Source organism: Columba livia, chromosome 2, assembly GCF_036013475.1.
Source record: "Columba livia isolate bColLiv1 breed racing homer chromosome 2, bColLiv1.pat.W.v2, whole genome shotgun sequence".
NCBI classification, from domain to species: Eukaryota; Metazoa; Chordata; class Aves; order Columbiformes; family Columbidae; genus Columba; species Columba livia.
Window position 1 is genome coordinate 43,900,740 of NC_088603.1, and position 23,934 is coordinate 43,924,673.

The 23,934-nt window shown below is 42.7% G+C and overlaps 1 protein-coding gene across 1 annotated transcript in view; it reads left to right on the top strand.

The window, feature by feature from the left end:
• TGFBR2 (transforming growth factor beta receptor 2) overlaps positions 1-22,398 on the top strand; it is a 59,939-nt gene extending 37,541 nt beyond the window's left edge. The window contains exons 4-7 of the mRNA XM_065051609.1: positions 3,705-4,504; positions 8,583-8,724; positions 16,355-16,482; positions 19,907-22,398. Coding sequence (XP_064907681.1) covers positions 3,705-4,504; positions 8,583-8,724; positions 16,355-16,482; positions 19,907-20,086 — 1,250 coding nt within the window. The 3' untranslated portion in view covers positions 20,087-22,398. The remainder of the gene's footprint in view (positions 1-3,704; positions 4,505-8,582; positions 8,725-16,354; positions 16,483-19,906) is intronic.
• Positions 22,399-23,934: the final 1,536 nt, after the last annotated feature.

Below are 23,934 nucleotides of genomic sequence, written 5' to 3' on the forward strand. Positions count from 1 at the left end.
GGCTTTGGTAGTGTTAAGGGTTGTGCAGATGGCTTGTGCTTAGTTTAAACCACATACAGGAAGCTTTCTTTTAGCTCTACTTCTCTATTGTTATGCTATATTAATAGGTTCTTTTGAAGCTTAAGAAAGGACTGATCTGCCTAAATAATACTTCTGGGTGGGGAAAGTTATTCAGGAGCATGTTTGCAAAACCTGAAGGGTTGTTTCATTTAACCATTTCCTTGCTTGTCGGTTCAGCCAGGTTTTGCTAATTGTGGGGCTCAGAAAAAGGAAGCTGAACTCCTGGTTTTGAAATTGTGGGGTTTGAGTCATAGGTGTTTATAAGCAAATGAACATATTTATTCTTAGATTGCTGTAGTCAAGCCAGAAAATGTTAGCTAGCCACTACGCAAACATTCAGATCTGCTCTGAATTTTGATCCTGCCCTGACTTTGTACATTGATTCAATAGAGAAGTACCTCAATCTTAGCTTATGCTTGAAGGGCTGGTTTTGCTCTGCTCATGTCAGCAGTCGAAATCAAAGGCAGTTAGTTCCAGAAGTGCCCTGCTTGGACTGGCCATCCCTGCCACCAGCTCTGCTGCTGTCCCCGTTAATCCTGCTGGCAGGCAGCTCAGTCCTTTCGTGACCTCAGGGTTCAGCCTTGTCAGACCTGACACTCCTTCTCCCAGTTGGGTGCTTGCACTTCACAAACCTTGAGTGGGCCTTGCCTAGTGTCTTAAAGCTGAAAATAAGCACACCCTTCATCCATGCTGCTTTAGATGGGGATGTGCAGTCATGTGCTTGTCACCCCCTGCCTCTGTACTTCCTCCCAGAGATGGTGCCAAAGCGGATGTGTCATTTTTTAGCAGGGGTGCAGGCTGATACAGAGCTCAGGGGAAGCAGCCAAACTGCTCAGCTTCTGCTTTGTTTAATTTTTTCAAATGACATTGCCAACATCAAGGGTTTCTCCCTTCCACCCAGAAATTCCCCTGCACCACAAGAAGAGCTTTCTCTTGTGCAAAAAGAGGAAGAGACAAAGGGCCATGAAATCTGCTGGAGACTTCTCAGCTGTAGGCCCAAATAATACAGCCTGCTCTAGGGCTTTGTAGGAGTGATCAGAGACCTTCAGACAGGTAGCCAAAAGAATGAAGGAGTGGTGGCTTTGGGTGAGTTTCTTCTCAGTTAGAGGTGAACATGCATTCAACTACCTCCAGCTGCCTGGACTTATGGCAGAAATTTGAAAGAGAACTGATACATCTTGGGTTTTTCTCCCTCATTTAGAAAGACTTGTGTTTCAAATATACAGGATACATACTCCAGCACTGTGGAAAAGAAAAAGGGCTTAAAGGGCCCTGAAGTGGCATGTTTATCTTTGTTAAAATTATACTACATGATATAGATGACATATTACTCAGTTCCAAGAGCACAGTCAAAAACTTCAAGCGTGCTTTTCTGTGGTCAAGTTAAAAAAAAAAAAAAATCATCACAGTTTCATTCATGCAGTTGTGGCCTGCTTGCAGCCAAAACTCCTGAACAGCCATCCCATAACACAGTCAGTTCTCCTCCCCCAGCGTGTTTCCCGAGTTCTTTATAAAGCAGATTTTCTGACAGCAAAGAATGCACATGGGAGTAAGCAATGCAAATTTTCTATTTACTGTCAGTGACACTGAACTTTCAAGATACAGTCCTCCAGTAAGTGCTATATATAACCTGTTGTGGTTTTTTTTCCCCTCTTCAACATGTTGAGGAGAAGAAGGGGTGCCTGCAATATGTGATGAACTTTTAAATGTCTTTTTCTTATTTAAAACTAAAAACTAAAAAAAAAAAAAAAAAAATTACTAATGTGTTCTTGCCAAGGGAAATCATTTGAGTATAAGGATTTGTGGTTTGCATAGGTGTGGAAGAAATGATTGTCTTAAAAGGGATTGGCTTCATTTTGCATAAATGAAGGAAATTAATCCTTTGTGAGTGCTGCTAGTGAATGCCACTGACCTGTGCTAGCCAGGAATGTCACTGCTAGAAAGACACTTCCTCTCCCCTGAAACCTATGAGAGAGGCTAGGATTGAATTATTTGCTCTACATCAGGTTGATGGATTCAGACCTCCTTCCAGATAAAGAAGAATATACACTTTAGGTGTTCCATCACCTGCCTTTGAATAGCTGATGGCTCGTGTTGCTTGCCAGCTGTGTTTCCCATGGAAAAGTGATTACAAGTGAAATTGGAGGGTCAGAGGTACTGCATATTCAAATTGTAAACTCTTTTCTCCCTCCTCTTTCAGCATTGCTCACCTTTGTTTCGAGAGGGACAGAGTAGGGGAAACAGAAGCTTGTGGCAACTTCCCTTCAGACCTTATTCAGCTTTTCATATTGACTTGGCCCAATACACAGAACCTGAGTCAGTGGCATTGCTGTAAGCATCTGCCAGAGCATTGTACTGCCAACATGAGCCCCTTGCTTACCTTTTGTTGCAGCTTCAGTTGTTTAAATCCATTCAGGTTAGACTCCTAGGGCTTCTTCCACTCAATCCCCTCGCTCATGGAAAGATAATATAGTACATTCGCTCTGATTCAAAGGAGAAATAGGGTGGCAAAAGTACATTTCCATGTGTCTGATCAAATCAGGTTCAGATGAACTCTGACTGTCCTTTAATCTGTTGTCAGAATAAAATTTCTCCATTTTAAATTGTTTATTTTCCCTAAGAAATACTGAACTAGAAGGTCACTTGTAGAGGTGACAGGGCAGCTCTCACCTCTAGAATAATGTTCTGTACTCTTCCCAGAACATGTCCCTATTCTAGAGTATGTGCCTGTTGTTCTTCCCTATCCCTGTATGTTCCACCTAAGAAAGTGTTAGTGTGTGGGCTGCACCAGCTAAGGAGTTTGAAGTGAACCATCTACTGCTTTCCAACAGGCAGCCAGCACACAGCCAGCAAGTGACACACAGAGGGTGTTTTCAGTTACATAAATCCATGCAAAAAGTACGTGAGGGGGTGACGTTTCTCAGATGTGTCATACATGCATGATTGTGCCTGCAGCAGGATTCAAACAAACACCTGTGTATGTGCAGGTGTTTCAGTTTGTTCTGGCGATGCTCTTTCACATACATCAAAGTATGAGAATGAGTTTTGTTTTTCAGATGTGTCTGCAGGCATACTTACTGTGCCTGAATACTAGCATGCAGTAGTTGTGTGCAGACAGGCTTTCTAAAGATGTCTTTATGTGGATCCCACTGAAATATGCTGGATCTGGAGTGCTAACTGGGCAAGTGAGGAATTCACATGCTGCATTGGCTGTTTATTAAGCAATCCAGTTCTTAGAAAAATTAATGTGTTCTAGCAATTACTGGTTAAATGGGCAGATCTGTAAAGAATACATCGACAAAGTAAGTGCAGGAGACTTTGGCTATTTCATTCAGGGAAATGAAGGTTTCATCTATAATGTATTAACAGCCTGAGTGAAGAAAGTTACTAAATTACATTAGGTTCTTTCTCATTCAGTTCTGGCTTTTTATAAAATAAGCAAACAGGGAAGTCTTGGTAAGTGAAGGCCTATATACAAAACAACACTTTGAAATAAGAAAGCAGTGATAATTTTTATTATCTCCTATTAGTGGGGGAGATCATTTATTACACTCTGGATAAAAATTATAATTATTGACAGCTTGCTGTATGCATAAAGTTATGATATCATTTAATGTAGGCTTTCCTTCTGTTCTTCTTTACAGATGACCCTCATAAGCCAGAAGAGAAAGATGAAATTTCCAAAGTCACCATCATAAGTCTTGTCCCATTACTGGTGATTTCTGTTGCTGTGATTGTCATCTTTTATGCCTACCGTACTCATAAGAAGAGGAAGCTCAACAAGGCATGGGAGAAGAATGTTAAGCCCAGGAAACATAAGGACTGCAGTGATGTTTGTGCCATTATCTTAGATGATGACCGCTCAGACATCAGCTCTACCTGTGCCAACAACATCAACCACAACACAGAATTGCTGCCCATTGAGTTGGATGTCGTTGTTGGCAAAGGAAGGTTTGCTGAAGTGTATAAAGCCAAATTGAAGCAAAACACATCGGAGCAGTATGAAACTGTGGCAGTCAAGATTTTCCCCTATGAAGAATTTGCCTCCTGGAAAACTGAGAAAGACATTTTTTCAGATGTAAACCTCAAGCATGAGAACATCCTCCAATTCTTGACAGCAGAGGAGCGTAAGACAGATCTTGGTAAACAGTATTGGTTAATCACTGCTTTCCATGCTAGAGGAAACTTGCAGGAATACCTCACACGGCACATTATCAGCTGGGAGGACCTCTGGAAACTGGGTGGATCGTTGGCCCGCGGGATTGCCCATCTGCATAGTGATCACACACCCTGTGGTCGCCCCAAAACACCTATTGTGCACAGAGATCTAAAGAGTTCCAACATCCTGGTGAAAAATGATTTAACCTGCTGTCTCTGTGACTTTGGGTTGTCACTGAGGCTGGACCCTTCTCTGTCTGTGGATGACTTGGCTAACAGCGGGCAGGTAAGTTAAAGTTTGAAGAGGCGGGTGTGTGGTATACCAGTTGGCGTATCAGTTCCTGGGGTGAAAAGAGGAAAAAAATCCTTAAGCTGCCATATTTACTTAAAACAGTGTTTATAAACAAAGAGACTCTAAAGTTAACATTAAAGCAACAGTGAGGTAATTTGCAGTGAAGGTTTTGCAATGAAGATTTTGCTCTGATTGGAAAGCTGCATATGTATATGATACAACCATCTGCTCTATACACTACAAACGCATGAGCTTGTCATGGTTTGTGGTGTGCACGTGCACACACATGATAAAGATGTGCTTATCATGGGAGATTGTGCCACAGCTTTCAGGCCTGACAGCACTATAGTTTTGTGTGAGTAGACCCACTCCAGGTGTACCCCAGCATAGGTGAAGTCAGTCATCTGTCCTCAAGGGGTGTAAGCAGAGAACTAGAGTGGTAGATAATCACTTTAAAAGGCAAAAAATAAACTTATTTAAGATTATGGCACATTCTCCACATGGAAGTAAATGCAAGAATATAAAATAAAAATACTTGCTCTGTTGTACCTTTTCAACTAAGTAGCATGGATAATACTCATCTACTTCACAGTTATGCGTGGAAGATGTTTGCAAATGCTTTGAAGATGGAATTTTTCAATTACAGCTCTAAATATTGGCTCTTCTAATGAAAACTCCTGTAGTAAATGCAGATAATTTGTTAATTAATTCGTAATCATTTAGATATATGTATACATGTATTTTTATGTTTTTATTTTTATATGAAGGTCCCATCAAAGACTGTCCATTTCCACTGACTTTTACTTCACGTGGAACTAATACTTAGGTTTGGAACATTTCAAGGGACAGCTCTTCATGGGACCTTTGCTCATCTTTGTTCATCTAATGAAAATCTGTCTTTGAAAGTCTCTTTAGTGAGAGGCAATGGTCTTGGTCTCATTTTGAGAGGGTTTATTAGCAGTTGTCGAGAGTGAATAATAACCAAGGAAGCCATATATAAATAATACAAACACCACAGACAATTACATATCATTTCTTTTCAGAATGTCAGACCTTTCTGGAGTTCAGTGAAGTCAAACCATATTGTTAGTTATAAGATTCGTCCCATTTGAAATAAAGTGAAAACAGAATATTCATCGGTGTAAGGCAAGGACTGTGAAACTCAACCTCACAGACACTTTGGCTGCTTAAGCCAACCCATATTTCAAGCTGATTTCTCTGGCATTGTTCACAGACACTTGGAAGTGGGAGGACAGTGTTGATATTGCCACTTCCACAACCCACACTGACATGACAAAGCACAGGGCTGCCCCAAGCAGGTTGCTACTTTGGAGTGGGTGTCCTTGAGGCTCACTGTTTTGTTTAGCTCCAGTGAATCTGTTTGGGGGTGACCCAGCTAGTGTCATCCTTCTCTGTGACAAGGAGTATGATGGTGTGAAGTGACAAGGAGTATGATGGTGTGAAGTGACTCCACTTCAACCTCCGCCTCGATTCTTCTGGGCACACAAGCACCACCCGCTGAAATTCCCCAACATGCCAACTTTAGAGCTCTAGCTTTTGCTAAAGGGGTCTTGCACCGGGGTTTGCCTTATGCATCATTTCTAAACTTTAGACTTTGATTCAAACCCTTCCCACCAGGAGGTCCAGTTTTTTAAAGTATATAATGGAGTTGACACACATTTTAGTTCAAGTAAACCTCTAGCTTCTGATGAAATAAATGAGTGTAAGTATTTTACCATTTTTCTGTTCAGCCTTAAATGGTAATATTCAAGGCAAGTTGTTGGGGTTGCAAAGTTGTCTTCTTTCCAGCTACCCAACTACCTTCCACATCATGCAAATGTAGCCATTATTTGACCATAGAATACAAGTGCCCTTAGTGACTGCTGGAAACCATCTTTTTCCCCCATTAGAATCTTTGCAGTCTTTTCAGTTTGGCCACACGTGATGGTTAATATTTTCAGGCATTACTTTATGGGAGTAGATAAATGTGGACCTTTGTCCCATTGTGTTCAAAGGACTGATAGGTGGTACCAAGGCCCATCCCCCAACAGCTTGAAAGAAATATAAGGCTTTCAGTAAAAAAAAATCCAAAAGTCACAAAAATTATAATGTACCACAGGAAGAGAGAGAGAGAGAAAGCATACCCAGACTCCAGAGGGCAACCAGCTCTGAATTGCTGGAGTTTAGATAGCTAAAATGCCTGTGAGACTCAGGACTCACATTTCAGTGAGATACAGGCAAAGTATCTTTGACCCAAAGACCTAATAATCTAAATGCAGATAAAGGACACAAGCAGAGTGGAACACTTGATAAATCCTAAGCAGGATGGAAATGGGATTTATTTGATACCATTCTTCAAATAATTTTAAATTTTCTCCGCTTTTTCCACTGTACTTTTTAGTTGCAAGGTTTGATCCTCCATTGTCAAGCAAAGCTGCAGAATAATTTTCATTGCTGCAAAGAGGGTGCAAAATGTCAGACCCCAGAACAGCACTTTATGACAATGATAAGAATCTGTATTTGGGCACCATTAGCTCCTGTTAAAATCAGCAGCATTTGGGGATGTGGGACTGTGGGCCACAGTGTACAGGTCACCCTTCTTAAGTGTTGGATAGGGTCTGCTTGGGGAAGAAGTTGTGTATTGGGGAATGGATGGGAGGTAGGAACAGTCTCTGCTGCAGAGTTTCCATATGTTTATGTTGTGTAGGAGAGAGAGATGCTGATCAGCTCAGTGGTGCTGAGACATGATTGTCCCAATTACCCGTTCAGTATTTAGATGTTGCTCAGGTGCTTGGCCTTAAATTCATCACAGAGTCTATGTAATAGGGAACTTAAATTTGGGACTGGTCACACAGGTTTTTTTTTCTCTTCTCTGTTTATAAAGGTTTTGATCCCACAACAATATGGATATTTTTGACATGGAAATTCTTTGCTGTCACAGAGTCTTAGGACAAAGCTATGTCCTTGATCTTTCCTTCTGTCTTCTTACAGTGCATTGCACTTTTTGTGGAACTTCTTCCCATTTGCCCTGAGCCTGGGGTGATAAGATGTGTTTATAGAAGCTTGTAAAATAGATGTCGTAGGGCTCTCTCGGGAGCACATTTGCTATGTGGCTGCTTGCAGTTGCAGACTGAGTAACTGAAATGATCTTTTGCAGTCCTGCTTGCGGCTGGGCACTGGAGCGATTGCTGTAGTGCAGTCTACAGGTAGTTCATTTGAATCACAAGTCCTACTGCATCCCCCGTTTGTGCTTGTTCTTCTCTGTGATTAACCAGTCTCCAATTTGAAACGGTCTTGGCCTGATCAGACTTGTTATGTTTGCAGTTTTTCAACAGGGATACATTTTTTGTATCAGCCCCATGAAGGGTTTGTCATTTGAAAGCAACTGTTAAGTGATCTAAAAATTCTTCCTTGAATCATTTCTTGTGTTAAAAACAGACATTTAAATTTTGCCTTCTGTAATCAAGGTCATAATCTAGATCTCAGCAAAGCTGCTAAAATAATTGCTGAGAATTGCTCAGTATGAATAATGTTTATGAGAACAACTTTTCAAACAAAGGGGCCAATCTTTGGTTTTGATTCAAATGTGTGCTTCTCCATTCAGTATTTGTGAATTTGCTTGCTTTTGCCAGGTCTGCATTTACCATTTTCCTTTTAAGCCTACCATGAAAAGAAACAGCTAACACTGTAATATGCAGTGCAAAAGAATACAATGTGTTTCTTGCTCATCTGAAAGACAGTCAGAGGCAATTGCTTCAGGCCCAAAGGGCAGAGTTTATCTTTGAACAGCCAAAGAGTGAGAAAGCTTGTTAGTGTCAAAATTATTTGCTTAAGGAACTAAAAAGGACTTTTTTTTTTCTTTACCAAGGGGGGTGCAAGTAAGTTGGTAGTCAGGACAATGCCAGATTCCCCTGGCAGCAAGAAAGTATGACCTGTGCCAAGTATGGCCTGAACTTTTGGATACATGTCAAATGGCACCGTTTCTGTGAAAGCTGAAGTTAAATCACAGCAGAATCCAAAACATGAATTACAGTTGCAGCTCCTGAGCTCCCCCCAATCTCCTCTTCTACAGGTTGGCACAGCAAGGTACATGGCCCCTGAGGTTCTGGAGTCCAGGATGAACTTGGAGAATGTGGAGTCCTTCAAACAAACAGATGTGTACTCCATGGCTTTGGTCCTCTGGGAAATGACATCTCGCTGTAATGCCATCGGAGGTAAGTGTTGTCAGTTTTCTTCTCTCTAAAAGTATGTTTGGACAGACATGCTCTTGTGGTTGTCTGGGGAGGGGATGATTCTTTTTAACTCTCACCATTTTTTCTAGTATACCTGGATGCTTTAAATTAACAGGCCTTCAATAGTATGAGATGCACATGTGTGTGAACAGGCTTGAAGGGCAAGCACATGAAAGCACAAGAAAATTGGTTCTCGATTGGTGTAAGGATAAATCTGCTGTTAGATAGGCCACTTTTAAAGATAATGTCCATTTTTCTTATAATGTTTTGCATAGCCATGGATTGACTCAGTCTGGTTGACCTCACCCAGAATGATTGGAAACCTAAGATAGTTTGAAGTATTAAGACCAAGAAGTGATAACTGCCTGCCATTTACTTTCATGGAATGTTAATTCTGAAATCAAATGAGGGCTAGTTAAGGGTCCCATTTACTAACTGATCATTTCAGTAAGAGCCATCATAAGGATATAGAAACCTTTCTGCTTTCCCAAAATCCCCTGCTGCTGCTCATCTTTTTTTGTGATGTTGCACAAGATCACCTATATGAGAAATCAAAGGATGTTTGTTGTATGAAGTGCAGTAACAAAATAAAAATTATTGGAACTGACTATCAGAACAGCTTCAGGAAGAGCTTCTGTGCCTATTCATATTCAGAGTTTGTTCACTGAAACAAAATCTCCATTTCTGCTTTGCCTAAAGCTGCCCCAGAATTCCCAGTGTGTAGCACTGGTATGTGCTAGAAATCAGAAATGTTGCTGTTGAGATATCTGCATTATATATTGCCATGTTTGAAGATTTTCACCTTACTTTAGGGACTAAAATGAGACTAAGTTACATATAAAATTCTTCAGTCTGCTGGTATTGTCTAACATTCATTCTAACAAAAACTGCTGCACAGTCCAGAGCTCTCACAGGCAGTTTTAAGGAGCGGGGCTATAAAAGGTAACACTAGTGTGGATATTATAGTAGAATGTAACTATGATTTGATTTGCTACTCTTCTTCCAAAACCAGAGTCTTCCTTTTCATTGGACTTGACACAGTTGTGTCTCAAAGGGCTGCCACAGAGAAGAGAACAGTACGGGGAACATAGTGTACAGGAGGGAAACCAATGTTGCAAGGGAAGAAGTGCATAGCTGCTCCTTGTTTCTCTACTAAGGTCTGTGGGATACCACAAGGGTGTCCATGGAGGTCTCTGAAGCTACTCTGTGCAGTGGCTGTGTGGCTGCATCACAGTGTCCACATGCAGGCGGGAGGAATGCCGCCACCTCCATCTCCTCTTGTGTCTGACCAGCATTTAGTCTTACTGGGTGGGCTGGACTGTGGGCAGCAGATTTGCCCCTATTTGTACCCTGCCGGGAAAGCTACAAAGCGAGTACATGTGCAAACAGCCAGTGCTAGCATAAAAGCAGGAAAAAAAATTATTTTCTGGTTAAACATTTCAGGGAAAAAAACATTTGGTGCTTCAGGAACTGAACCTCAGTCTGGCATTTTTTAACTGTCGTGGTCATGCCTGTTTCTAAATGCATTGGCACAACTTCAGCCTTCCATTAGTACTTTGTAAACGTGGCTGAGGAGATTTAAAACCCAAGAAAAAGGATCTTTGTCCTCTCTGTTGAGCTCGCTCTGTTTCTTGCATTTAGGAACTCACCTTATTAATATAAATATGAGCTTTTCACTGTGGAATCTTTTATCTTTGCGGATGCCCAAGTCCCTTCCTGTTCATATTTGCTGAGTACGGTGAAATGGAGATTGTGGCAAGAGCGAATCTTATTGCTTCTGTTCTCAGAAGGCAAATGCCTAAAAGAGGATATAAAACGAGTTTCATAAGGAAGGAAAATCACCAGTTTGTTTAGCTAGAAGAGACTGACCCGTTATAACCTTGAGAAAAATAGCTGAAATCATTTCAGGAAAAAGAAAGGTTACTCTGGCCTGCTATCCCTTTGCTTTCAACATGGAGCTTAACCCCACTCACATCATGATTTTCCCTGTTCATTTCATCCCTCAGTCATCCACAACTCCAGAACACAATTCTTGAATTTTGTTCCTCTTTTTCAGTCATCTTTCCAGTGGCTGAAATCCTCAGCAAAACCACAGGAGTACCTGGGCAGATCCGTGGGGCTGGAACTTGGGCTCAGTGGCTTCATCAAGAGCAGTTAACTACAACTCCCAGGATGTAGCTCCCTCCACTTGTCACTGGTACTGAGCTGCAGCAGCATTGCACAGTTTCTCTCATTTGCTTCTTAGATTTTCCTGTCGTTGCTTTGCAACCAGCTGGTGAAATACCCTAACAGTGATTCATGCCTACGGCTCTCCCTCTGCTTTCTCTCTCCATCTGTCACTCGTGAGTCTCCCTCCTCTCGTTGCAGCCTTCCGGAGGAGCTGCCTTTGCTCACGCAAGCCCCTCTTTTCTTCCTAAACTGTTCAGCACTGGGAGAAATGACCTCCTGTATAAGCTGGAGTTGGCTGACCTGATCACAGACAGCCTTTCCAAAGGAGCCTAAAAGATGTAGGCACCATATTTGCAGCATCAGCTCTGTGTCACTAGAGAAACCAGTGGCATTTTCAAGGGCAGGAGTGGCAGTCTAAGCTGAGGCAGCGGCATAAGTAACTTTAATTAGGGAGGGAAGCATTGCGGGGGGGGCTGATTGCCATGCAGCCATGTGAAGGTACAGTGACATTTCTTTCACAAAGAGAATTCTCAGGATTCATTTGTCAGCCTGCAGGTGTTTAGTGAGTGCGGGAGGCAATGGAGGCAGGTCCTTTCAGTACTGCATCTTTGTCCAACACAGTCTCCATGCTATGCCGGGCCTTTTCTCTCAGCAGACGCTTAAACAAAAATACCCAGCAGCATAATCCATACTGTGAAGCTGCCATAGTAAATAAGCAGGTGGGGACTGGCTTTCAAGCAAGGCCATGCTGTTCATTGTTACTTTGTTGTGCTAAATATGGAGGAGCAGAAATGGGACATGAGGGAAAGGGAGACGGAGGCAAAGATCGAGTTTGACTGATTTTTCACCAGAGTATAATTTAAGAGGCATCTTTAGAAACTCAGCAATACTGCTTTGGGGAGAACTTCAACTGCTCCATGCTGCTGTTAACTTGGTATTTCATTCAGTGCAACAGCTGTGCACCAGATGCTGCATGTTGCAAGAAATATAATTTTCATCTCAAGCACTTGCTTTCAGAGTGACACAGCTTTGGCGACCAAGGCAAGTGTAATTTCTCTGACAGCCTCCTAGAAAGAAAAGAAAACCATCTGTTTTGCATCGGAGCAGCTACGGACCAGAGACTGTCAGGGGTGACAGGGGAGAACGAGAGGAAAGGGAACTTCTGAATGCACGAAGCTGGTGAAGAGGGAGAAGAGAAACCCCTCAGAAAACGGCGATGTTGCTTAGGCAGTATTGCCCTACCCAGAGTGGTGGCTGGCTTCAGTAGAGCAGCAGGGCTTTGTTTGAAATGGCAGCCTTGCTTTATACCAGAGCCGTGTTTAATACGAATAAAATCACTGATTAATCTTAAGCTTGCTTGAAAGGAGTCAGCCAAGAGACACAGTTTGGTAACTAAATATTTGTGTGTCCTGTACCTTGCGAAATGCTCAGCTTTCATCATATTGACGTGGCAAGGTGACAGTTTCTGGTTGCAGGGAGCATTTTGGTAGCCTGTACAGCGGGGCTGTGCCTGCACGTTGGGCCCTGAGGTGGCTGCATCTGGGGCCTGATTTAAACTTTTCCTTCTGTGGAGCAGAGCCCCATTAGGGCATGTCTGCACTGGGCTGGCTCGTGGGGGCAGATAACCCTGAGCTACTATAGCCACACAGTGCAGTGTCACCCCGTGACAGTAACTCACATCATAGAAATTCTCTAAGTGTAACCACAGTGCTACATGTAAGGTAGCAAGTGCTGTCCTTCTGCAAGCCCAGAGCGCAGGAGATGAGGTTGCTGCATTGTGTCCCATGTCGGGCACTGATGTGTTCTGCACTCCTCCACTTTCCCATCTCTGGACCCAGCACACAGTGATTGAGCAGCCCGTACACTGATGACAGAGCTCATGCGCTCCCAATCCTTTGGAAGGGTGGCTGTGTCTTTGATCATCAGATGTGAAGTCACTTAAAACATGTCTGTGAAAGGGAAACTGCACAGTGCGTTCACCCAGCCCAACACACCCTTGCCCTTCGTGGCATGGAATGGGGAAACCTATGGAAAATGTGAAGTAAGCATTTGACAGCTCCTTAAACTTGGCCATGAAATGGCTTTTGAGCTTTTGCTTTATGCATTATTATCCCTTTGTGCAACAGCTAATAGGTAGATCCACTACCCAAATTCCTGTAGCTGGAAGAAAGACACAATCTTCACACACACACACAGGTGTTACCTTTCACCTCACTCCTGCTTTGATTCTACAAATGAAGCTTCATCTTCCAGCATGAGACGTTGTCCCACAGAAATGAGTAAGGCAGATCACATGAGAGAGTGTTGACAGGGTTTGTGGGTATGCTGTTCTGGCCCAAAAGAAGAGAATCTCACTGCAAAGAGCTTACAGTAGAAAAAGATCACATGAGAGAGGCTTATTTTTCATGAGGAACCCACAGCCAAATTTTGCAAAGCATTCATCAGGCACAACAAATCTCTCTTTCAGTAATCTCTCTGTTTGGGACTAAAACTCCAATCCCAGCCTTTCTGAGAGTTATGGTCTGGCCAGTGTCAAAGGAAACCAGAGGTACAGTGATTATTAGTGCAAGGTAGCTCATAACCGTAAAGATTAAATGCTGGAGATAAAAGTTGAAGGAACTCTGCCATTACTGAACACTAAAGGTGCTGTAGTTCACAGTACCTGAGGTATTTATGGTACTTCAGCCAGTTGTCTTTTTTAGTGCCTGACTCGTCTAAAAACAATCAAAAGAAACATGTAAGGCATAAAAAATAGGTTCAGCACCTGTATACAGCCATGCACAAGCAGCTAGGCACAAATTGACTACCTCAAATTGACATCTGTTACATCTACTGTAGCACCACAACATGATCCATGAATAACCCCAGCTATTACTGCAAAATGTGTCTAACACCTGAGATTCCACAGCATGAGGATGATTTACTGCAAGAGGATTCAATGCGCTTTTCTTTTTGAAGGGAAAGAGAAGCAAGATAATAAATAGCAAGAAGATGCTGCATGCTTTTCAAACTGAGGGAAGGCATGATTGTATTACTATAAAGTCATTACAGTGAGTTGTTATCTGGCCTTCTGGCCTCCATTTCTCTTTCTTTACTAAAAAAAATAAAAAAAGAGAGAGATAAATAAAAAAAAGAACGAAAAAAACCAATCTTTATATTTGGAAGAGGAATGCTCATAGCACAGAGTTCCTCAAATAGGGAAAAATGTATTACAATACAAACCTACCAATTCCGTGGGATGGCTGCCTTCCCTTCTCCCACTTGAACCATCTCATGCAGCTGAATGGCCTTCGAATTAAGCTCTGAGAGAGGGAACAAGTCAGCAGTGCAACATCAGCTTCTCTCTGTTGGGCATGCCAACTCCTCTGACTCCTCATATTGCAAGATCATCTCAGAGCACTGGGTGGTGTCCATGACCACTACCACAATCAAACCATGACTGATGGAGATGGTGTAGGAAATGGCCACTTAGGTGATGCTATTTAAATCTTCCCAGCAAACCTTAATATTTTGGTTAGCTTTGAAAGTATGGGTATCTGCTTTATTATCATTGTGCATCTGCTGTGTAGTAATCCAGGTCTGACCAGCAAGATAGCAAATTCCCAGTTAACTTATAGGGATAAAGTCTTGTAAATTTACTTTGGCTGAGTAATCTCTAACTCAGATTAATGCGGGTGAAACTGGTATGCCTTCTTGTAGAGGAAAGAAAGCAAAAAACGACTTTGGCCCTTGAGTCTTAAAAAAGTGATTTACATATGATGAGATAGGAGTTGTGTTTTGGGTCTACAGCCACTCTCCAGAGCATTGTGTGGACAGTGGTCAACACCAAATGGTTCAGGAGAAAGAAGGAGAGCTGTGCAGGAGGCATCTGTGGGGTGATCTGCTGCACTGCACACACAGTTGTTTTCAGCTGGATCTCTAAATGCTGAACATTTGAAACACAAGGTTTAATATCTCTTCCAAAATGTTTGTTATCATAATTTGGCTGTTCTTCTTAAGCATTAGAAGTTCTTTTTCTGTAGCCTGATAAAGTCTTCATCTCGTGGCTATCACATAGAAGTGAGATCTACAGCTTGATTCTAAGGTTTGGGAGGAAACTCCACCTTTTAGTTATGTTCAATACTATTAATACCTTCTTTTTATCATGACACATGACAGAAGAATCTGACCTGTGTTATCTTGACTATTAGTTATTTTCAATATTTTGTCATATAACCCCTTACTTTTCTCTCCAAAGTAAACAAAGCCAAGCTTTAGAGGTTCTTCCCATTTTTTATGGGCCTTTAATCATTGTTATCACCCTTTTCAGGGCTTCTTTTTACTATAAAATGAGAGGAGTGAGCAGCACTGGACATTTGAATTTTGGGTGTAACATCACGCAACAGTGCTGTGTCTCCTGTCTCGTTCATCCTGTTCACACATTCTCTGGGCACTCACATACATTCTGCAGACTGCCTTGCAGATTACACTTCAGTTTTTCTTGCCCTCGATTAATTCCTAGAAAGAAATAAGAGGCAGCAGAACAGGCCAACTTCATAAATCTTTATCTAATCCTAGCAAGTCATTAGGCCTGTGAGTAAAGTCTCCATCTGTTCCCAAAGAAACCACAGCATTTTCTGCACTGTGTCAGCATCTACTATAATATTTCCGCTCTCAGAGATTTCTTGAGTTTTCTCCAAAGATCCCATATGTCTGCTTCTTCCTTTCTCACTCCAAAGAAAAGCGAAGAAAACATGCAACATGGAAACAAAAACTAGGATGGCAGCAGCCCCTTCAGGAAGATGTGCCCTTTGCATCATGGGCCAAAACTGACCCATTTTGGGAAAGAGACCTAAAATAAGAGCAGGCTGATACTTTCTACAAAGGAATGCAGCTGAGTAATGAACAAGGGCAGCATGACAGCTTCCAGCACTGCTCCTTACTGTATCTTTGTCCTTCTCAAGCCACCGTTTCCTCCTAGCAATCTGGCACATTAACATTTATAATGACTGAGATAGATTTCACTTTATATTTCACCTGGTAAGTGTGTGTGGACTTCAGGGCACCTAAGGGGGGCAAGTTCTTGTGAGCCTGGCTCAAGCAAAAGTTAGCTTGAAGCTCCTATGTATTTTGCCTCAGCACAGATCGGAAGGCTCACAGACCATTACAGGTTATTCTGCTGCTCTGACTGTTGCTAATATGATTATGTACTAAAGGGTTTAAATGAAAATTGTTCAGTTGTCTAGGAAAGAAAAGGGGAGAGGGGCCATGTGGGAGAAACACATTCGAAACAGTTTTGAAAATGCCAACTGGCTTTGCTTTGTTTGGAGCTGTTCAAGCAGAACGGTGGCACTGAGCAGCTAATCAGTAGCTCCTACTCCTCCAGAGAACAGCCAGCTCCCTTTGCACTTGGCACCAATGCAGCCCAGCTGAATACCCTTGTGTTTGCTTATTCTCTTGGCAGAAGTGAAAGAGTACGAGCCTCCATTCGGGTCTAAAGTGCGAGAACACCCCTGCGTGGAAAGCATGAAGGACAATGTCCTCAGAGACAGAGGGCGACCTGAGATCCCCAGCTCCTGGCTTAACCATCAGGTAAGAATACCACATTTGAGCAGCTGGGAGCTGCACTACACATTTAGCTGCTGTTTGAAGCCTGAGCTTTAACTCTGTGTCCTGCCCAAGAGGCTGGACCTCTCTTTTGCACAGATTAGAGCTCACAATGACACCAGTATTGCCATGGTTCAGACACCACAGTGCTCTGCCTGCCCCAAAGCCCTGGGATTTCTGCTGCCCACCAGTGTAATCTAAAAGTGATCAAAACAAGAAGATTGGAAAACTGAGACCCAACAATCATCCAGCCAGCCACATAATCATCAGGGCCTTGACGCACACTGCGTGCAGGCTCTGAAAGGTCACAGAGAACTACTTTGCACATGGGCCCCTTTAGCAGAGAAAAAAAAAAATCTCAGTACTTTATCATGGAGAGCAGTCATAGTTGTGTCCCAGCTGTTGACAGGTTTAAGAAAATAGGAAATGAGTCTTCAGCAAGCCAGTCTGGTTTTATTCAGGTTGCGCATTAGCAGTCCATTTCCCTTGCATGTCGTGAAGCACACTGTCAGCTTTCCCCATTCACGGACACCATGGTTGCACTTCCTAGGTGACAGTTGCAGCCTGATTTCTCAGTAGATGAAACGGAATGGAAAGAAGCCAAAGGCACACATTTTTTCACCTTTGCTCCGAGCAGTTTTATCAGAAGAGATAAAATGAGAATCGCCTCAGAGGGAGAAGTAAGGCTTGGTCATTCCACTTGTCAATGAAATATGTTGAGTGGTCTTTACAGACAAAAGGAAAGCAGCATGAATGTTTATAAAAGCCCAGGCAACCAAGATCAGCTAGTATTTCCGTCAGGAGCAATGTAACACTCTCTTTTTCATTCCAGTTGAGATGTTAAAATCATAGCCTAACACCTACTTAGGAAAGGCTAAGCGAATGGCCAAAATCAATCACCTTTCCAACCAAGAACAATGCATCTGCCACCTGATGACTATGGCAGAGTGCAGCCCCTTCCTGGACCACAAGGACTTGCTCCTTTTATAGTCGTCTGCAGTGAGTAAAGTTACGGAGGAGGGTGCTTTAGCTGAGGAGGAGAGCTGTATTTTGAAGGACACCTGGGTATCTGATGTTACATGTACTAAAAAGCCCTTGATATTTTCTAGGAGCCACAGATAAAACCATCTTCTAAATGACAAGTTGAGCTGGGAAAGAGAGATTATACTAATGCTTATCTTTATGGAAAAGAACTATAAGGTTGCAGAAATTTTACGAAAATTGTGGATGAGCTGGTAAAAGGCATCATGAGTTGACCGCAGTCGTTTGTTTTCCACAAAGCCAAAATGAGGTCCAAACTGGTGATAAATATGCGGTACTTTAGAAGAACCCAATTAACAGAGCAGAAAAGAATCCTGAGCCAGATCATTTGGGAGCTAAAAATTAAATAGTAGAAAATGCTTAAAATTAGGAACATTTCTCAAAATATTCAAAAGACATGGTCTCGTGTGAAAAAAATTAAAGAAGGGTAGAGAACTGATTAGGGAAACAGAAGAACAACAGGAAGATCTGTGGTCAGCAAACTTAAGGATAATCAGTTTTCTCAAGAGCAAAAGGAAATCTAACTTAGTAGCAATCTGTTGCTGGATATGAAAGAAAGATACTGCTTATGCTGATACAGAGGCAGACATGGTCAGCAAATATTTCCGTTCTGCATTTGGGAAGAGTCAGATGATGTATTTGTCATAGAAGGTGACAAAAGCCCCTATAGAGCAAAAGTCATTGGCACTTGGGTCAGAGTTAGGTGGCCCAGAGACTTGTCTGTGGCAGGACACAGCATTACTTGGCAATAGAAACGGGCAGTACCGCTGGTTGTGCCTTGGAGACAAGTGTCCAGGAGCTCGTTTCATGCACAGCAGCAAGCATAGGTGTGCCCAGAGGTGCCCAGGGGTGGGCTTGTGCTCTGCATGGCGCTCAGGCATGGGGCAGCCCCCCAGCTGCTCGAATGTGTGGTGGGCTGCAGCTAGAGGTACTGGGGTAGAATTGTGAGATACACCTTGAATTTCATCACATCTGGGTTTAGATAGCAAGTAAAACGATGGCAGGTTTGGACCTGGGTGTCCTGCATTTGACTTTGGAGTTTTCTTCCCTACATAAAACCCAGACCTCAGTCTGCCCCCAGTACAGGGCACCGAACCAACTGGGAGGACCATGAGTCTGCACTCCTGCATCACTGGGGTGGGCATAGCTGTCTCCAGCAGCATTCACCTAAGAGTCTAAGGCAGGAAATGAATGCCTGATAACACACTCACAGGACATTTAATGAAGGTGGATTTAATTCCCTTCATCTGAATCCCTTCAGCATTTCACATTGCCCTATCTAAAATGCAATGATGCATCAGCTTCTGTGGGGCTGTGACAGTTTGCAGCAGCTGAGGATCTGCTTTGAACTCCGTAGAAGTTGATCTCACTGTAATGGCTTTTCCATATTCATTTCCTTCCTCTGCAGTCCTGTTTTTGTAATGAACTCATTATTCATCATGATAAAATTCTGGAATGGTTTTACATATTACAATTCCCCCTCCCCTTAATGAGATTTGTTGCACTATTGATTTCAAGTTAATGTTTAATATTTAATTTAATTTACTGCTTGTAATTTCAATGCCAGCAGAAAACTAATGTCATTTGTATACAGACAATAACATTCTGCTATTAACATTGACATCAGTCAACACCACCAATTAGGTAAATTATGCAATTAATGCAGTGTTGTGAAATGTTATTTTTTTAAATAAGAAGTTTAAGATAAATCCTACTTAATAGGGTTTTAGTGCCATAAAGCAAAGCACACAATTTCGTGGCAAGTACCTCATGTTTATAAAATGCATTACAGAGATGCAACTGTTTTTTGCTCCTGTAAACATGTGCATCAGCATTGAAATGAAGGTTAAATAGTTACATCTGTGAGTGACATGTGTTTAAGTGTTTGTGGGATTGTGGCCCATATTTGCACATAGATTTAGTTAGTCTGCAAGGAATTCATAAAGGGCTAATGTAGGGCCTGATATTGCTGGCAATCAGAATTTTGTTTAAAAAACCCAAACAGAATTCAGGCATGCAAAGGCGTGCGTTGAGCCAAAAGTCATGTTATCCAAGAATTCTGATCATACTTATTGAAAAAAAAAAACCCTACTTGATTCTATAGCGCTAGCCCAAACCTAATTTTTCTTGTTATAAAGTATCAGAATATATGTCCAGAAAATACAGTACTAACTAAAGTACTGAAAGTAGAGTTTCTTTAAAAAAAAGAAAAGCGTGCCCCCATGACAGTAGCAGCAGAGCCCATAAAGCACCTCCAGGATGCGGGTGAGTAACCCCCAGAACTTCAGAGGGCACTAAAGCAATTGTCACACAGGGGCTTTAGCAACGACCCGCCTCATCATGGCTTCTCTCTCTCTGCTCTCTGCAGGGCATCCAGATGGTCTGTGAAACCCTTATTGAGTGCTGGGACCACGACCCCGAGGCCCGGCTTACGGCACAGTGCGTTGCGGAGCGCTTCAGCGAGCTCAAGCACCATGACAAGCTGTCGGGAAGAAGCTGTTCAGAGGAGAAGATCCCCGAAGACGGCTCTGTGACCACTGCCAAGTAGCACACACCCAAGAGCTCCAAAATGGAGGGAAGTTGCTCCTTAAAGGCGTTCACCTTGGCAAAGGAAGAAGTTTTGACTTGCTTCCTGAGGGACTGAGGCTGTCACTACTCCCTTTAAGGCTCTGGCTCCGGACAGAGAGATGTATTTGTGGGAATTAAAAGCCGGGGAGTAGGTGTCATACCCTAGCATTGGCTGCCAGCACCATGTCGTAGGAGGAGCTATGTATGTTAGCACTTCCTCAGGAAATGAGATTTGAAAATAGCCAATAACATTATGCACTTTATTAATGCCTGTATATAACTATGAAATTGCTATTTTTATATATATATACATATATATGTAAAATGTGTGTGTATGTGTATATATATATGTATCTATCTATATATCTATAAACAGCCATGCTCTGAAAAAAGAGGTTAAAAAAAAAATTACCAGTGCATTAGAGATGCCTCCCCCTTAGGGAAGGAGCCTGGGGAGACTGGCATGGCACGACACCAGCAACTCTGCACTAAGCGCTCTGCCAAAAAGATAGGAATAATATGCAATAAGAAGGTGGCTTTCAAAGCATGTGCTGTGAACACCGGGCCGTGGCCCTGCTGTTCCCATTTGCAGGAACAGTGTCACAGCAGACAGGCCGATTTGGCTTTGCAGTTGTAGCAACACATTCCTGTCTGCAGCACATTTTGGAAGGTTCAGGGATGCCTTTGCCCTCTCACCTTAACTCCAGTGTCTTTGTAGTGTCCTGGAACAGGAACGTGAGGAGGTTTGGTCCCTCCCACACGTTTCCATACAGAGGTCATTAATGTTATATGTTTATTGCTTCGAATTCACGCTGCTTGCAAGCAGGTTGCAAAATATCAGCAGGGTGAGCTTTCCCCTCCTGCCATCCCCACTCCCAAACCACACAAAACAAGATGGGGCCAGCAATAATCCAAGCAGATGTTTTGTATTTGCTTTGCATTCTGAGTGCAGGCAGTACTAATTTTTTTTTTCCTTCCTTTTACCTTGATTGTGTTGCTGCAAAACCAAACATTTTTTTCCCTGTACAGCTTGTGTAATTGCTTGTCATGCCACAGTCTGACTCTGTTTCACACTTTCTAGGAGAAAAGTAAAGAGACAACAGCCAGTGCCTTTATTTTTGCAAAAGGACCCTGGAGGTGAGGGAAAGTTCCGTAGCATTAGCTTGATGGCTTATGCAGCCCTCAGCACTGCTTGCATATAGGGCTGCCCTCAGCAAGTCAGCAATTAACAGAAAAATCCAAAGCCCAGGGAAGGTGATTTATTCCAAAAGGATGCATCAGACACTGCTTACGTTCTTTCAGTTCTCCAAAACGGTGAAGACAGTTGACATTCACGTTTGGCCTATATAAATGACAGCAGTGTGTTTTATTAAGGGCTAACAATTTTGTCTTCAGGACTTTTGCAGTGATTTTTTCCACTTCGTTCTTCCCTACAGCATGTAAGCAGGCCTTACAAATTGGAAATTCAGCCAGCAAAACTAGTCCTCTACAGATGTATCTGGTGCCATTTATTAAACACCTGTGACAGATAAACAGCAATATTTCTCTAGAAGACATTGCCATGTAAGTGAATAGGAATCATGCTTATTCAAATAGGAGTTAAGATTTATGATGACAAATATTTTATTTGAAATACTTTCGTATCTGCCTTTTTTTTTGTTGTTTAATTCTAACCAAACTACTCAGAAATATTTAAACAGTGAGGCGAAATCTCAAAAACTACAGTTGAATTCAGAGGATACGATGTCGATGTAAAATTTTATAAGCGGGGGGAGGAAGGGGTCGTGTTTTTCGTAACAAAGTAGAGCAGCCGGCCGGGCAGCAGGGCCAGGGACGAGCTGCTCGGAGAGGGGACAGAGGGATGTGGCAGCCTGTTTCTCTGCTATCCACGCTGAAGTTCAAAAAATGACATCCTGTAGTTCCTGACAATACTGACATTTTTATGTTTTGTTGGTTTTGTTTTATTTTTGTTTTTTTCTTTTTTAAATTGTTTTGTGGTAGTTTGTTTGGTTTGTTTTTTACTACTACATGTAAAGGAAAATTTTTGTACTTTTAAGGAATATTTCCCCTGTACATCATGTATGAACTAGGGATGTGAACAATATATACTCTTGTATATCAAATTTTTCAAGCACTTAACTTGCTTTGTAAACCGGTTTGGGTTTGGTTGGCTTTTTTTTTGTGGGGGGGGGGGGAATGTGATTTTTTTTTTTTTTTTTTTTTTTGGTCTGTTTTGTTTTGTTTTATATAAATCAAATGTTTATTGGAGCAAATAAAATAACACCAACTGAAGTTTGTCTTTCATGTCTGGAGCACCCAGAATAGGGAGAGGGCTCTCCCAAAAATGAATCCTGTCCTAAAATGGTTCAGGTCCATTCCTTCCCACCAGAGGCCTGAATGTCATAGCAAGTGTGTCCAGTGGCCTTTGCATGTATCCTGCTTTGCTAATGACTCCTTCTCCCAGTTTCCATCCTGCCCTTTAGCCAACAGCACTAGCACATGCCCAATCTTGCTGGCCCATCAGCCCCTGCAGTGTAAAACCTTCAGGAGTCTCAGGGGAGGGGACGGAGAAGAGTGTTCACAGCTGACAGTCTCCTACTTTTAGGTTCCTCAGTTCTCAGTGTAGATGTGGCACTAGAGGCCACGGTTTAGTGCTGGACTTGGCAGTGTTTGGTTAACGGTTGGACTCGTTGATCTTAAAGGCCTTTTCCAACCTAAATGATTCCATGATAAGGCCTTAGTTAAACCTCAGTTGTTTTGGTGCTGGTATTAAAGTGAGCCAAAGGACAGCCCACTAAATCTGTGTCACTGAGAAGCGTATGATTAATGTGTTTGTGCCTTACAGCAACTGCTCTCTACGCAGAGCTTTCACCTCTTTAAGCTGATAGTCCTCCCATGGAAGACATGCAGAACACAAGCACCACATAAACAAAGAGGGAGATACCTCTAGCCCCACCAAAAACATTGCCTTGAGTGTGACTTCGTTGACGCTGAGCCTTTACAGAGAACACAGTCCACCAGTGCCTGATTTAGGCATTTAAGACTCTCTAGGTATCACCCCTTTTCCAGGGAAAGTATTTTGGTGCCAAAACCTCCACCAGAGCTCATGCTTGGCTGCACTATCTCCTTTTGAACATCCAAGTGGGGATTCCCCAAACAGGCACCCAGGTATCTTCATTCATGAGCGGAATCGCAGAATAACTGAGGCTGACAGGGAAACTCCAGTCCCGGTGCTGTGCTTGCTGGTCATCTGGTCCAGGCTCCTGTTCAAAATGGGCAGCTTGGATCATGTTGCTCAAGACCTTGTTGAATTCTGAGTATGTGCAATGCTGCGATTTCACAGCCCAGTGCTCCGGACAGAGTAAAACACGGAGCTGATGTCAGGTGTGGTGCAAAGCACTGCAGCCACAGCTAGGCTAAGACTGGCAAACAGGGGCTTTGTGAAGCAGGCCCTGCGTAGGTAACCCTGCCAGTCAGACAGCTGCAGGTGAGCAGCTCTTCCTTTAAACCAGCTGCCCTCTGCCCTGTATTACAAGACCATAAATCAAGCTGCAGAGAAAAGATGCTCTGCAGGCAGCTGAAACCAGCTGCCTGAGGACAACACGGAGGGGCCTGAAGGGAGGGAGCCTTGTTGCAGGGCTGCTGATGAGGTTGCACTGGGGACAGGGCAGGGCAGGACCTTGCCAGCTGCACTGCAGCCCTGCCAGCTCCAGCCTTGCCATAGTTGCTCTAACCTTAAGGGACAGTGGGATGTTTGCACTCCAGCAAGCATTAACAGTGCAGCCTTTGCGTCTCAGCTGTTCCTTCAGCAAAGGCAAGAAACAAAAC